The sequence below is a fragment of the Sciurus carolinensis genome, chromosome 2, assembly GCF_902686445.1.
Source record: "Sciurus carolinensis chromosome 2, mSciCar1.2, whole genome shotgun sequence".
In the NCBI taxonomy this organism is placed as follows: Eukaryota; Metazoa; Chordata; class Mammalia; order Rodentia; family Sciuridae; genus Sciurus; species Sciurus carolinensis.
Window position 1 is genome coordinate 194600567 of NC_062214.1, and position 15614 is coordinate 194616180.

Genomic DNA, 15614 nt, shown 5'->3' on the forward strand with positions numbered 1-15614 from the left:
GTAAAGCAAACCTGAAATAAAAGTTATCTACATACTGTACAACCATCCTTAATACTCCCTAAAGTTTAAAGCTTAAAAAAACAAAGGGATTTGTACTTGAGAACAAGAGTCAACTTTTGACATATTTGAAGTATTTGGTGGGGGAAATACAAAGTACAGGAAGCATGCTGTAAAGTTAAAACAGCAGAATGGAAAACAATACCACCTGGAGAAACGAAATAAGAATACCAGTCCATGCACTAAACACAGCAGGGACAGACCATTTAAGAAATAAACAAATCGGTCTGATTCAGGTTGTCGAGTTCCAAGAGAAGGGAACAGGGGCAAGCAATTCCGGTCCCACTTGCCCTGGATCAAATACAGCAGCCCAGGAGCTAATCCCTGAGCACTGAGAAGAGGAAAACTACAGACTCTCCCAGCCCTGTGGGAGACTAGGGCACTGGCCTGAACCTTCCTAGTGCCACGCACTTGGAAATGCAAGATGAGGGTGGTCAAACCAGCAAGACACAAAAAGATTTACTCAGGTACAGCTCCAGTGTTTGCTGCCTCCTACAGACCTTCATGACACTTTAACTTAGAATAGATGAAAATATTATACACAGTATGCTTTGATAAACAAATAAACCATGTTATAATTTACTAAATTATCAATATTTTACTACTAACATAGAGGAGAAACCCAAAAATGGATTCTTGTTTTCTTGGACACTTTACACACAGAGCACCTTTTTGTATCAGATACACTTTACAGTTTTTAAGATTTCATCATTATCTTTTGTTTTCAAAAAACTTAGGAACTTTGTAACTCAGAAACAACTGCTGCTTAGCACTGGACAATGATGAAGTGAGATACACTCAAAACTGTACTGCAATGATACTTCTGTAAAAATGGAAACAATGAAATGTACTTGAATATCTTTTGATATGGAAAGCAAAGTGTTTTAAGTATCCTTAATAAGATGTCAAGTGGGATATACATGCAATCAAGTCCCCTTTCCTGGCCACCCTGCTCACCTGGATGACTTTATAGAAATAGGCATACTGTCGAGCTGTGTTTTTATACTGGCTGAAGACATCATGGATAGCTTGTGTCGACTGAAGACACCGAACTTCCTCTTCTTCGAAGTAGAGGGGAGTATCATATTCACTGGGAAGGGTCTGAATGTAGGGTTGCCAGAAAGAGTTGGGGCTGGCTCGCTCACACAGGAGGTGAAAGGCCAGCGCTATGTTTCCCATGGCTTGAAGAATCCGGTCTTGAGAATACAAGGGCCCTGAGTTAACCCAGAATTGAGCAGTATAAGTTCCACAGACTCTTTAAAAAAAATCATTCAAAACATACACGAAAATGATAGACAAAACTAAAAGATCTCATTACATTTCAAGTCATATGCATCATTATTTGGATGTAAATTGGAAAACATTTCACATGCATTTAAAGGACTATTTCTCCCATTGAGAAAACAACCAAACATGGCTCTTCATGTCAAAATGGAATTTCATATATTTTTGTTACTTGCATTTGCCTTAAACAAACAGAAATTATTCTCACCCAATACCGAATTTTTAGCAGATTCAACAGTCATTAGTAATTTTCGGGGAACCCATAAAAATAACTCTTCTGCCTAGGGGAAAAAAGACACACACACAAAAAAAATAGTAGAATCATCAAAACATGTTACAACCTTCAACCCAACTCTATCTATGGTCAGAAATTGAATCACACATGAACTACAATACAACTTAAGGTTGCATGTCAGCACTTCCTTTCTAAATATCAGCTGTACTATACAGTGTAAGCATTTATATCATAGTCAGATGAGTGGAGTAATAGTAGAAAATCTGGAAACTAAATATACCGTGTGACTATCTACACTGAGAAGGCAAAAAAAGGAACTTTCAACTTTAATTTGAAGCAAATACAACATTTGAAGTGGGGCACAAAGAGTGTTTATTTTATTCTCTGCTGTATTTATATTTCTGAGTTATAAAAACAAAACCAAACAATTCCTCTCTCCAGTGAAAACCATGTCCGCCGCTGCGAACCGCTCCCGCTGGGGAGGTGCCCCTCCTCTCCAGACTGCACAGAGCAAAGCCATTACCAGCAGAAGCACAAGTCCATCAGAAGACATACTTTGGTGGACTAATATTTTTCCAAAAGTATTATCTTATTTTCTGGCAACTAGGGATTTTTTTTTTTTTGGCTTCTTTTTGATATGTTCTCTATGTATGTATACTGCTTAAAACATGCACACAGCTCCTGGGGCAAGCTGGCACCTGATCATGTACTTTCTAGCCTCCAGAACTGTGAGAAATAAATGTCTGCTGTTTAGCTTCCCACACCCCAAAAGGACACAGGTAAGAGAGACCACAGCTGAGACATTCTGGACAGCAACTGCGTAATGAAGCTTCCCACCTGACATACGAGAAGAGCATGTGCCATCTGGCCTTTACCAATGTCTACTATCCAAATTATTTTTGTGTGTCTTGTCCCATATTATAGATTAGAAGCACCATGAAGGAAGAAACCCTGGAGTTTTTTTGGAAATCTGGTCTAACAACAAAGAAGGTACCATTCACATAGGAGATATTAAATTTAATGAGTACCTAATATACCAGTGTGAGGGTATCAGCATGAAAGGTTAACTTCAACTTGATCAAAACTCTGGAGGACTGGGGGCCCAAACGAATAACACCCATTTCCTCTACCCAAGTTTGGAACCAAGTGAGACAGATACACTCAAGAATACAACAAATGGTCACCCAAAGTATCACCTGCTAAGTCCCAGAAATACACTGACTACCATCTAGTCACAGGCAGCACTGGTTCCACAGTCCTCAGTGTGCTGCCCCTATAAAGCTGGTGGGGTGGAGAGGGCAGAGCAGAACAAGGGCACATGGGCAACCAGCTCCCATGAAGAAAAGGCCGAGCCCAGTTCCTCCTCCCAAACAGACAGGTTGAGGTGGCCTTCTCCTTAGGATAGGCCTGAGTAAGAGGCCAGGGAGGTCAGGAATGTCACTGCTGCTCCCTTCACATGCAAGGAAGGAACCAGCATGAAGGAAAAGCACTTCTCCTTCACCACACGCCTGGTTCTCCTCTCCTCTCCCCGTCCCCTCTGCTGCAGCATCTGAGTAGTGGTACTTTCATCCACTTAGTCACCCAGAACCGGTCAGCACCCTCGATACTGCTGGTGTTCCACCAGCCCCACCTCTGATCCATCATAAGCTCCTGCATGCTCTTCTTTGCTTTAGTTAAATCTCAAAATCCCAAGAGGCGTGCTCTATGTTCTAACAGAAGCTTGGCCATGTGAAACAGCTCATGGTTCCCCAGGAGGAAGTGCTGACAGGGCTGAAGCTCTTTTAGGCCCACCTGGTCAGGTAAAGGGACTGCTGCCCACAGGAGGGGGCAGGCTGCCTGTTTGGTCACAAGGCTAAGGACAAGCCCCAGGCATCTGCCCCATACCCTGTCCCCTCAACACACCATGGTTCAAACACATTTAGACCTCCTCAGACCAACAGTTTATAAACTCACCTTGATGTCTCTTGTTGCTCTCAAACCAAAGCCCTCTTCTTTGAAGTTGACCATTTCAAAACCTTCAACAGAAGCCCCATTTTCAGAGGCCCATTTCATTAGATCAGGAAAGTAATCTTCTCTTTTTCCATCAAAAGTAACAGAAAGACCTATATTGCCCAAGTTTAGGAAACAAGAGATACTTTTAGGACACATATCACTCACACAGCTCTCAGAAAACAAAAGCAGAGCACAATGCACACCAGATCTGGTCCTAACACTTCAATCCTGAATCAAAATGAATCATCCCCAGACAGTCCCAGAGCACACCTTAACAAGCTCCAGGAAAGGCAAATTAGAATCTCGAAAGCCCATCAGTCACAGAGGGACAAGTCCTGGTACTAGGTGACATGAATATTTAACATGTGATGGTGAGGGGAGAAGTTTCGCAGCCACTACTGGTGGCTTTGCAAGCTGCTTTCCCCTTACAAGCCTAGCAGGCCATTGCTCATATTTACACTGACTATTTAAACAAAAATCAGCAGCTCACATACTTGCCCTGGAGACCTGAGGAAGGATGGGAAAGTTCTATAGGCCTGAAGCTAAGAACAAAAGACCACAAAGATCTAAGGTAGAGCACTGTAGAACAATTCAAATGAACCAGACCTCCAGGTATCAGTGTAAACAAAACACAAAATGTGTTTTTTTAAAAAAATCAAGGAAGTAGACACCATTAGATTAATGTTTTAAATACCAATTACAATCATGTATGACTATATTTGAAGTTTCATGGCGTTACCCATGAGGAGGGACGGAGTGCAATGGGATGGAACTAGGGCTCCAGCTATATCTGTAATGTTTTATTTCTTAAAAACAAATGCAAAGGATGGAAGGGAAGTAGATGAGCAGGTGGGAAAGAAGGAAAGGAGAAATTGAGCCAAGGAAACTTTAACCATGTGCTCAATCTGGGCAGTAGATTCTTAGGCATCTGCTATTCTCTGGATTTTTCAGCATCCTTGAAATATTCAAAAAGAGGAAAAGTCATGCATAGGAAAAACCACTGTGTCCTGATGAATGCAAGGGGAAGATGGGAACTTCATTAGTACAAGGAGCTGGTGCCGTGGCATCTCACCCCCATGTAGGTGAAGTTGCTCAGCACACTGCTGTGTTATGCCAGGTGTACAGAGATACTGCTAAGACAAATGAGAAGCTAGGGATTGTCTAGACAGATTTACTCTTCCCTCACTGAGACTAATGAGTGATCTCACCTGAGTGTCAGGCACAGGAAGCAGTATTTTCTCAGAAGAGAAAACTCAGGATATACAAAACATTATTTGGGTGCCTATCTGGTGAGAGAGGATCAGCATCATCCACTATTTGGTGCAAGTAAACACATTATTATAAAGGAACCTATTTATCACCTGAGGCCACTTCAGCTAAAGACCACATTTATATATGAGCACAGCAGAGCAAGATGGTGCATAAAAACATCCCTCTTTTGACTTCCTTTCGTGACAATAAGAAATGGAGTCTAAGAAGGTATTCCCACATCTTTTCCACTGCATGCTTATGTTTTCTCCTTCTACTTTATGCATGGTTCTGCATACCAATCTTCACTTTCTATGCTTTACAGAACAAAAACAATAGGTATATTGAATAAGCTTGACAAACTGACGCTTGGCCCCACTGCCAGCCTGGCTGAGACTCATTAAGATGGCTGCTAAAGCACAACACAAGGGAGGACACGGCCTAACCAACGTTTGACGAACTCTCTCTTTTAATTAATCAAGATGTGTTGGAACCGAGTGTCAGTACCTGATGAGACACTAGCCAATCGGCATATTAGCTTTGTATTGGCCATATGCAGTATCATGCAGTCGTGAAACTCAAAAGGGCACAGGATGAAAACAAGATTTAAATACATATTTTACATGGTAAAAATACACAAAAGTAGTATCATTTTAGGCCCCAATGCAAAACAGCCCCCCAATCCCAAAATTTAACATTTTTACCCTTTGCTTTCAGAAATGGGAACAGTCTCCCAGTGTCCTCTCTCTCTCTCTGAGGCTCTAAAAGCCTTTCTACAGATGGGCGCAAATGATGTGAGACCATTACTACTCTCAAAACCCTCTGACTCATGCCAAGTTTCTACAGGACATCATTAAAATATAACTTACCTTTCTGCTTTTTTCGTATTTTCTCCACCAGAGATCGGATTTGTACATACTCTTCCCATTCCTTTCCTGGGCCAGGTGCAGGACTGCTGCATTCTGTAACACAAAGGCCACAGTGCGAAACAGTCCTCTCCTTCAACTTAACCCACTAGACTGAAGAAGGAAAGGAAGAGGGTTTGGATTTTGTCGTTGTCTCACAGTTAAAGGACAGAGTTACTATAGCCATGTAATAAACGTGTGATGTAAAAAGCAGGAACACTTCCCAAAGCAGCCCTCACTGAAATGTGCTCTGGTATCTCCATGTGAGGGCCTCGCTCACATCCAACCCATTCTTGCTGTTCTAATACTTTTCTCAGAATATACTTGTAAACCAGTAAAATCTAAAAAACTAAGCAAAGATGCAAAATATTTCCCCAGAACACCTCTAGATGGTAAAAAGAAGGCAATATTAAAAGTCAGCATATCTTCTAATTAAGCCCCACAACAATGACTCTCTCAGGAAACCAGTCAAATTGGACATAAGGACACTACTAAACAAACACTGCACGTCCCTGTGTATGGCACTATATTAAGCACTCTGGGGGAGTTACAAAAGAGGTGACATAGTCCCTGCTCAACAAGCAGCTCAGACTCTATAACCAAAAAAACACCCTAACCAGGGTGGGTCCTTCTGGAAGGCTGCACGCTGGCTCTTTGCTTCTTAAATACCGCACCAGTTCAAGGAGAGAACCTCCCGTGCTCCTGCCGACTCCTGCCCGTTTGCCCTGCGTGGAGAAGAGCACACCTGGCAAATAACCAGCATGCGCCGGTTGGACGCTGGCTGCTGGCCGCTGAGTACTATGGATGATCAGTCTGACTCATTCTTCACTAGTCAGCACTGACTGCGGCCTGGAGCAGAGTGGTGAAGATGACAGGAGCCTGTCCAAAAGCTGCCAACTGGTCACCAGCAGGGCAGGTGCAACCGGGAGACGGAGGCTGGGCAGAGGGCCAACTGAGCCCTGCAGCGGTCCAGAGGGGTCACAGGAGCATTTGGGAGGGACCTGACCCCAATTTGGTTGCTGCCTGCTTTCCATCAGGGAGGAAAAGCTGGACTTTTATTTGAAGTTTAGCTGTCATATAATCTGAACCTAAGGGGTAAAGGTCAATGGAATGATCACAGTTAAATCTGAGGCATCTGTAGCACAACTTGAAGTCACAATTTTTAAGTTACCGAATCACAGCAGCTTACTAAAGTAAGCACAGGCACTCAAGATATTTAATTTCTTTGAACAATGAACTCCCAGATTTCAGCATGTGAAAATCAGAAGTATTATCGTGTAAACACCAAAAATAAAGGTGAGTCATTCTAGAAGGGCTGCTCCCTGAGACGCAGGATAGGCTGGCCTGGGCTGACAGCTGGGGTGCAGCCTACATGCCCGATCTCATGAGGTCCACATCACTCTCTCAGACAGAGAACTGCGTTTGCTGAAGAACACTTGAGCCGCAGAGCTACCGTGGCTGGCTGAGGCTATACTGCTAAGAGGAGTGGAGCTTGTTTTTGACATGGGTCCCCAGGGAGGACCACAGTCTGCTGTCTGGGTTGCAGAGGCTCTGCATTTGACAGTCACCCAACCAGTACAGTACCCCCATCTTTACAGAGGGGACAGGCTGTAGCTGCCTGGGTCACATGGCTAACAAGCTGGGAGTGGAACCCGAGCTTGTGTGAACGACACTGTCATCTTGGGGAGCCTGGACATGAGAAGCAGAAAAAGGCATGGCCGTTGTATTCCCAGGGATAGCCAAGGGGCACTTACTCTGCAATAGCTCACTGGTCAGGTTCAAGATTTCCTTCGGAGACACAGCAGCTGTAGCCCCAGTGCCTGATTTCTGAGTTTTTACTCGACTCTTCTTACCCATTTTCTGACTACAAAAGAGAGAAGACAAAAAGAAAAAATTACATTACCAAAGAACGAAATTAAGTAATAAAATACAGCGTGGCAGCATCTTCATCTTGAGATGCTAAAATCTTACCACACATATGCCAGGTCCTGAGGTTTCCTTCCAGAAAAAGAACCGTGTAAATTAGTATCTGAAGGCTCTCAAAAGGGGGTAAAAAATCTACATGGCAGTCTCTGGAAGAAAAATTCATTTCTTTTCACCTAACGAACTAGAGTAGAAGTAAACTGTACTCCAGAATTTTTAATTGTATGTATTTTATCATGTAAACTAAAATGTTTACTCCACATTACAGGGATAACAGTGATAAACATGCACTGCACACGTATGTACAAAAGACACACACACCACCATAAGGACAAAGACCTAAATATTCTCTACCTACTTTCCTTTAAAAGAATCTATTCCTATGGTCTTCACAGGAAGACCACACAGACCCTGCGCTTAGATGAGGTCTCCCACTACTGTCTAGTCTAGCAGGTCAACCACCCATGAGTCCTCTATCAGTGGACACATGAGCAATGACTAGAATATGAGATAGTGTGACACAGAACTATCTAAGGAAAAATGCCTCTATGAGATGATGTTTCTCTGAAAACATTTTATAACATTAAGTCTTGAAGGAAATAAAGGATTTGGATGTATGAAGGAAGGGTTGGGCAATTCAGAGGTGGGACAGGATTGAGAAAAAAGCATGAGGCCTCTTCAAGGGAGCCGGCCAGCCAGCGGAGAGCCCGGGAATTGCTGCCTAGAAGTCTGGATCTGGCTCTCTGGAGAGAATAAATTAGGGCGGCAACCCAGGAAGATGAAAAAGTCCAGCCAAGAGTCAGTGGGGCCATTAAGAGCAAACCACCCAAGCGAACTCCTCGGCGCAGCCCCAGCCAGTGCACCACATGAGCTCAAGAGAGCACCAACAAGTACTCTTTGGACCATTCATTTTTTTAAAAAAAGGCTAGGGGGAGCATAGCTCAATGGTAGAACACGTGCTTAGTGTGCCTCGGTCCTGAGTTCAATTCCTAGCACCAAAGGAAAAAAAAACCCAGAAATGACTATCACAGTATGGAAAACTGTGGCAATGGGTTTAGAATGCACACTCTTCCACTTCACAGATCCCTGATTCTGTTGCAACTGGACCCACAGAAATATGGTTATATGCTCAAGTAACAGGAATGAGCATCCTTTACTAAGATGTGTATCTTTTCTCACGTGTAAAGAATAATGCATGACTCATGCATCTAATAAATCTTCTAAAAAACAGTGCAAAATATCTTGTCAATCATCCTGCAGTAAAAGGGCACCAGTAAAGATGCGTAAAACTGTTGCAGAATTAAAAGGAATTGGTTGTTTTGTTGACAAAAGCAGAAGAAGTTGAGTGGGGGAAGAGCAAAATGAGGAGCAGCTTAACACAGTCCCCACACTGAAGGACTGTCTTCCAAAAAGGAAAACACCCCTTCCCCATCATTACTCACTCAAGGACAAGAGCAAGGGCATAACCTAGACAGAGCACCTCCACCCTCCTCTGGACTTCAGGCCCTGCCATATCCATGGAGGGCATCTCCAGAGAGGACCACTGAACTCAGTCTTAAAACAACCAAAGCCACCATGAGTCAGGTAACAAGGACTTTACTCACTGCTACATACGGTGGCTCTACTGGCCTGGCAGGAAGAAAAGTAGAGGCACGCCGCTAATGCTGGCTCCACAGCTTTCCCTTCTGCCCTGCTGGCACCCTCTGTCGTGTGACAGCCTGTGAACTGCTCAAGAGGGGCACTTCCATGAAGAGCTCCCAGACCCGCCCCCTTCCCATAATAGCAAGGGCCTGTGGCAGCATGCTGCCCTGCACTGGCCTGTGCAGTACATGCCCAGGGCTACGCAATAGGCTTTACTCATTGACCCGCAGCCCTTCATCTCCCTGCCATCCCTCAGCATAAGCCCAACGCCAGTGGCTTGTAACAGCAGTGGCCGCAGCTGCCCTGTATTCAGTGCCTGCCCGCCAGGCGCAGGGCAAAGATACAGCTCCTCTGTGACCTTCCCAGATGCTCTGGGCTGTTGATAGTATTGCCCTGAGAATAAGGTCATCCTCAGGAAGGTTAAGTCCTTTCTTTCTTTCCAAGGTCACACTAGGTAAGAGGCAGAACTAGAACTTGAGCTCAGCAGCACTACCACACGTGCCTCTGTTGTCCACATTCGGAGGGGAAGCACATGGCATCTCAGGGTTTCAGAGGGCTGAAGGCCCTGGCCACACTGCGGGAGACGGCTGCCCTATGCATCCCAGCGGTGTCACGCAGTGCATGCCTGAGCAGCTAAGCCACCTCCTTCTATCCTCCTCCTGCACCCTGAGCTCATCCTCCTGCTTAGACCAACATGGGCTCCTGTGAGTCTCCCTGCCCGAGCCCCTCGCTGCTGCTTGCACCTATCCTCATGCTGCCACCCACCTGCCAGCACCTTACGCCCCTGCAACACCAAGGGCTCCCAGGCCCTGCACCTGTCCTCTACTTTCCTGGCCTGCAACACTTCAGTCTCTGTTCACCAAGTCTGCATTCCCTGAAAGTCTTGCTGGTCCTCCTCATCACAACCTCCTCTCCTCTACACCCTGTGACTTCTTGTATGTCCTGCAGTGGGCAGGAGCCCAAGTGCTAAGACTGGCTCAAACAGTAGACCCCCCCACTCCAGACAAGAGACTCCTGGAGGGCGCGTCCTCTGCTTTATTTACTTTCCTATCCCCAACCTTAACCCAGAACTCAGCACACAGAAGGGCTGAGGCTTCCCTGTGCTCCCAGGGAAAACACGTAGCAATTCTTAGGTCAGGTCAAAATCTTCATTTCAGAAGCTTCTACCCAGGTTTCTATTCCCTTGGAACTTAGAGAAAATGTTGAATTCCTGCTCCTAGTAAGAGATCATTATATATATGACCACAATGAATTGAAAACACAACAGATTCCTTTGGCAGTAATTTTCTTACAGTAGAGAACTTACAACTCAAATTGTCCAGGTTTCCTTTTTCTTTTCAGTCAGAAAACTGCTAGCTTCTAGAAATACCAGTAGATATGGAAATACAAGAGGTAAAACTTCCACACACATCAGTAAATTAGACCCTGAAGAGCAGGTATGCTGGAATGTCATCTTCAGAAGTCCTGCGGGCTGTTCAGAGGCACTTGCTCAGGCAAGACCCTGCTGGCCAGTTCTCTGAATCCCCACTCACTCCTCTGCCTCTGATCTCCCGCACCATACTGCCCACAGTTAGCCTTTAAAAAAATGAAGTGTAAAACACGATAGCATGGTGCAGCTCCATGGGCTCCTCCACTGACCTGCACGGCCCCACCTGCACAAAGGCAGGGAGCGCCAACGCATGCCCCCCTCCAGTTCCTCCTGGTCCAGACCTGGCCCCTAGAAGTAACCGATGCTTTGGTTTATCTTACCACTGATCAGTTTTCCTGTTCTTGAATGTCATACAAACGGAACTACAAACTATGTAGGCTTCTTTTGCTAATTTAAAGTTTATCCCCAGCTCACAGGATAACATCTGACCTCCCTAGCAAGGCCTTGGAAGGGTGATCTGCCTCACCCACCTTTCCTGTCTGGCTTTATTCTCCCCATCCTTTATACAATATGGCTACAAGTTTGCTAGTGTTCTTCCCTTTTTCTGTCATGGAGTCACTCTTGTCTATGACCTTGTCTTCTCCTGGCAAAAATTTCCACAAACTTACGTCCCCATCAAAATGTCCCCAATGGCTTTAGAGGGAATCACAGACTCTTCCTTGCAGTCTCTACTCCCATGAGTCAGAGAGAAAGCATTAATCAAATTTGAGGTCATTAACAGACGCTAAGGCAGGGCTTATCTTGGGGTTCAGTCTATTAGAAGCCTTCTTGGACTGTCCCTCCTACGGGGATATGGGCCCTAAGGAAGAGAAAGCTCAGGCCCTAGTTTAGGCAGGAAGAATCTTCATCTTAATTAAGGGGGAGGACAGTTGCCTGTCCTTGTCCCCAGAGAATGCATCTCCCTAGGGCACAAGATCCTAGGTCCTGCTATCTCTTAATTTGTTCCACCCAAAGACAGGGTCCCAAGACTCTCCAGTTCAGGGAGATCCTAGAGGTCTCAGACCCCTGCACACTGAATCCAGACAGCCACAGACACATGGCCTAGACTTTACCTTTAAGAACTTAGTCTCTGGAGGACAGGGGTTTCTCTGCACTAGTAGACCTTAGGGCCACCAAATCTGTAAGATTTATTTGCCTCTGGGTTGCTTTGGCACTATATTCCAGTTATTTGTGGTTCATTCCTAATTCAAAGCACCTGGAAGGCAGAAGCCTCACACTTACCCATTTTGATCCCACAAAACATTAGGCTCTCGGTTGCACTTTGCCAGCTCCCCACACTTTGCCCTCTCTTGGCCCCTGGCTTAGTTATCACTCCCAGTTCTACACACTTCTTAACTGTCACTCTGGCCTGGATACACTTACCCCTTGGCCTCACCACAGGGTCTCCCTCCCCACACCTCCAAGCACAGCCCAGAGTATCTTTGCCCTTACCCACTGCAGTGTAAATTATTTATGGGCCCATTTAACCCATTGTCTTGTGGCAGGAAGAAAACAAAATGTGCATCTCTCTATTCCCTGTAGGATCAAGTGCAACAACATGGACACAGTAGATGGTCAAATGTCTGCTGAATGAAGAAATCTTTGCATATCATGTTTGGATATATTAGTGTTACTACAGTCAAATGAAACACTGACTAAATATTTAACTAACAGTTCTAAAAGAACTAGGACAACTGATAAAAGTAAAAATGAAAATGTGTATATATAAGAGATGAGCAGATAGGTGGGCCATACCATGAGTATCAGGGATTAAGGTCAAAGTAAAACTTATACAATATCACACTTAAAAAAGGGTTTCTTTTGGAAACCCAAAGCTTTAGGATATTAAATTCAATAATCAACTGGAAAACAAACTCAAAGTTTAAGTATTTTTGGTTTCTTTGAGGTCAGCAAAATTGTTTGAAGGCAACAAAACAAGACATTAGGAACCAGTTCTTTTTTTTTTTTTTGGTACTAGGGATTGAGCCCAAGGTGCATTACCAGTGAGCTACATTTCCAGCCCCCTTTTTATAGTTTTTGTTTTGAGACAGGGTCTCACTAAGTTGCTGAAGGCCTTGACAAATTATTGAGGCTGATCTTGAACTTGCAATCCTTCTGCCTCAGCCTCTCAAATCACTAGGATTAGAGGCATGTGCCACAGTGCCTGCCAGCCAGTAACTAGTTCATTTCTGATAGGAAAGAAAGAGCTATGGCCAAGCTCAGTTTAAAGTTTAAGAGAGGGCTATGACTTAGCCAAGAGACCAGAGACACCAAACAGCACACCCACCACTTTAAACTTGAAATCCTAAATTAGCTGCAGCATATAGTTGGACTATAAATGTAGGTGCACTAATTAAACAAGCTTTCTGTGTCTCAGTGCCTAGAACAACACCAGCCACTGCAGAAGACAGCGAATGAGGGAGGTCAGATCTTTGGGTTCAGAGTTGAGTCTGGGGAACCAAGGGTCACACCCAAAATAAGCAGCAAAGGTAATTTCTTAAAATATGTAAGAACTAGACACAGAAGGGCAAGGAATGAAGCAGTTTAAGAAGGATGACTAAATTTTGAGTCAGTCTGAGAAGGTGTTAGTGTCCCACATAGGTGGTTGTCTAAATTAAATCCCCCTTTGCCTTTTTTAGGTAAAAAAAAAGCTCTGTGCTACATGAGTTTGCCAATCTTATGGATTTGAAATAACTACCGACCCTTTTTGCTTATGATTCAAAAATTTGGTACACAGAATGAAAAATTTTCATTGTGATTTCAGCTGAAATCCAAGTTTCAACAAATGGAATAGTCAAATAGACATGATGTCAAACAGACATCCTTAATTCTCTCTCTCTCTCTCTACACACACACACACACACACACACACACACACACACAGAGCCTATTAGACATTTACAAAGTTCCTATAAAGACTAAATATTTACAGTCAATATTATTAGAAAAATGTAAACACACACTAACACACATCCCTCCCCCCATTAAATCACAAATGTTAGCAGGAGGTACAAGGTACAAGGCTAAGTGAAAGATATTTCCTCCAAAGTTTATATTGAAATCAAGTATAATTTACAAATACTTATTGAATTATCTTTGGGGAAACCAAAGTATAGGGCAAAAAAAAGATTTAAATAATACCTAAAACCAAAGAAAACATGAAGAGAAGTACCACAGGACTAAAACAGAAATGCACTGAAAAAGATCAGAGTCACAAGAAGGGTTACATCAAAATAAAGGAGGAGCAGCCTAGCTAAGAGTTTGATTCATCCCTACTTAATCACCATCAAGATATTTTAAAAACCTATAGCGTCCTCAAATTCTGGCCCTTTAAAACACTATAAACTATTAAGTCCATCAGTAATCTCCCACCTACAGACAAGAGGAAAGCAAGTGGCACACTCAGTCATCACTTACATTGCTGACTGATACACAGGGACATCTGTAATCAACCACTTGTGTGACCGACGATTCTATTTCATATAATCTGTACAGTAAAATAAATAGGTCCAGAAAAGTAAGATAAAGCACATTTGGTGAACATGGCTCATGTTAGGGGTGATCACAGGGTAGAGGGGTGCTAAATACTTAACTCATTTTTACAAAGTATATTTCACACATAGTGAAAAGATAGAATTCAGTACAGTTTTTAAAAAATTCTAAATGAAAAGGAAACATTTATATTTTGCTTGAGTTCTTCCTGAAAAATGCTTTTAAATAAATACAACTAGAACAAACATTTTTGATTGCACTTACTAGGCAATGTATCCAGGAAACTCTAGCTAAGCATAGCATCTGTTTTTCAACGCAGCTTGCACTACCCCAACTTTATAGCTGAACTGACTGAAGGAGGGAATGGCTTCCTCTGCCCTCAGGCCCCCATCTGAGAAGTGTACTTGGGCAGGTAAGAGTCTGTTCAATCTGTGCATGGAAGAACAGGAAATATGCTTTTCTCCATCTCACTAAAATACTTTGCAGGTCGGTTACCACATTCAGAATTAAATACACGAATTGCAGGATGACAGATGAGGAAACTGAAAGGTATTTGGACAATGCCCCCCTCTCCTGCAGACACTAGTAAGGCATGTTACATACCATTCTTGCTTCACATGTACTAAGTTAATGAAGGCGGTGAGGATCAGAAACTTGTTCTGGCTTTGTCCAAGAGCACGGCCCAGTAGCAAACCATGTCATACTAACTCATACCAGTTTAAGAAGCTCACAGGCACTCCATCATTCCACACTCTAATTAGAGGAGACACTAATGTGCCATGACTCAAAAGTATCAAGAAACCAAAGAAGCAGCTACTTAAGTACTGGGATGAACATAGATCTACAAGATGCATGTAAAATTTCAATCTTTGTACAGAACATTTTGGGTTGTCATATATGTATTACTAGTTCAGACTTTAAAAGAAGTTGTCACTCTCCACTAATTTACACAATAATACTAAAGATGTTAAAACCATTTGATATATAATAGTTTTTAGTTTTAATCTGCTGTTAAACTGAGATATAAAAATACTTAAATTAACATAAGGCTCCTCAGTTTCCTGCTTCAACAGTGCTTGGATGGACCAGCACCACCCCAGACAGCCCACAAGCCAGCAGCCCTTCCCCACCTACTCACAGTGTCTAGGGTCCATCACCTCCCAATCAGTCCCTCCCCAAGCCACTGCAGCACAGCACAATCACCTGCTGTGACAACCATGTCCTCATTGCAAGCAGGTGTCCCAGATGAAGCATAACCACCAGCAGGACTTAGAGGTCATTAACTGCCAAATCAACATGGAGCTCTGTCCTCCTTCCTCTCCCTGTCCAAGTCCTCTGGCTTTGAAAAACTTCACCAAATACTTCCCTCACCTATCTGAGGAGGAGAGGGAGCATGCAGAGAAATTGATGAAGCTGCAGGTGGCCTGGT

At 43.6% G+C, this 15614-nt stretch overlaps 1 protein-coding gene across 2 annotated transcripts in view; it reads right to left on the minus strand.

Moving 5' to 3' along the window:
* Setd3 (SET domain containing 3, actin histidine methyltransferase) overlaps positions 1–15614 on the minus strand; it is a 75836-nt gene that overhangs the window by 54064 nt on the left and 6158 nt on the right. Inside the window, exons 2-6 of one of the 2 annotated variants that reach the window (XM_047540156.1) lie at positions 7476–7585; positions 5686–5778; positions 3530–3678; positions 1550–1622; positions 1015–1271 (exon numbers count right to left, since the gene is read on the minus strand). In XM_047540156.1, the coding sequence (XP_047396112.1) occupies positions 1015–1271; positions 1550–1622; positions 3530–3678; positions 5686–5778; positions 7476–7578 (675 nt within the window). In that variant the 5' untranslated portion in view covers positions 7579–7585. Of the gene's footprint in view, positions 1–1014; positions 1272–1549; positions 1623–3529; positions 3679–5685; positions 5836–7475; positions 7586–15614 lie in introns of those variants that run through there. The other variant, XM_047540155.1, reaches the window with a different exon arrangement.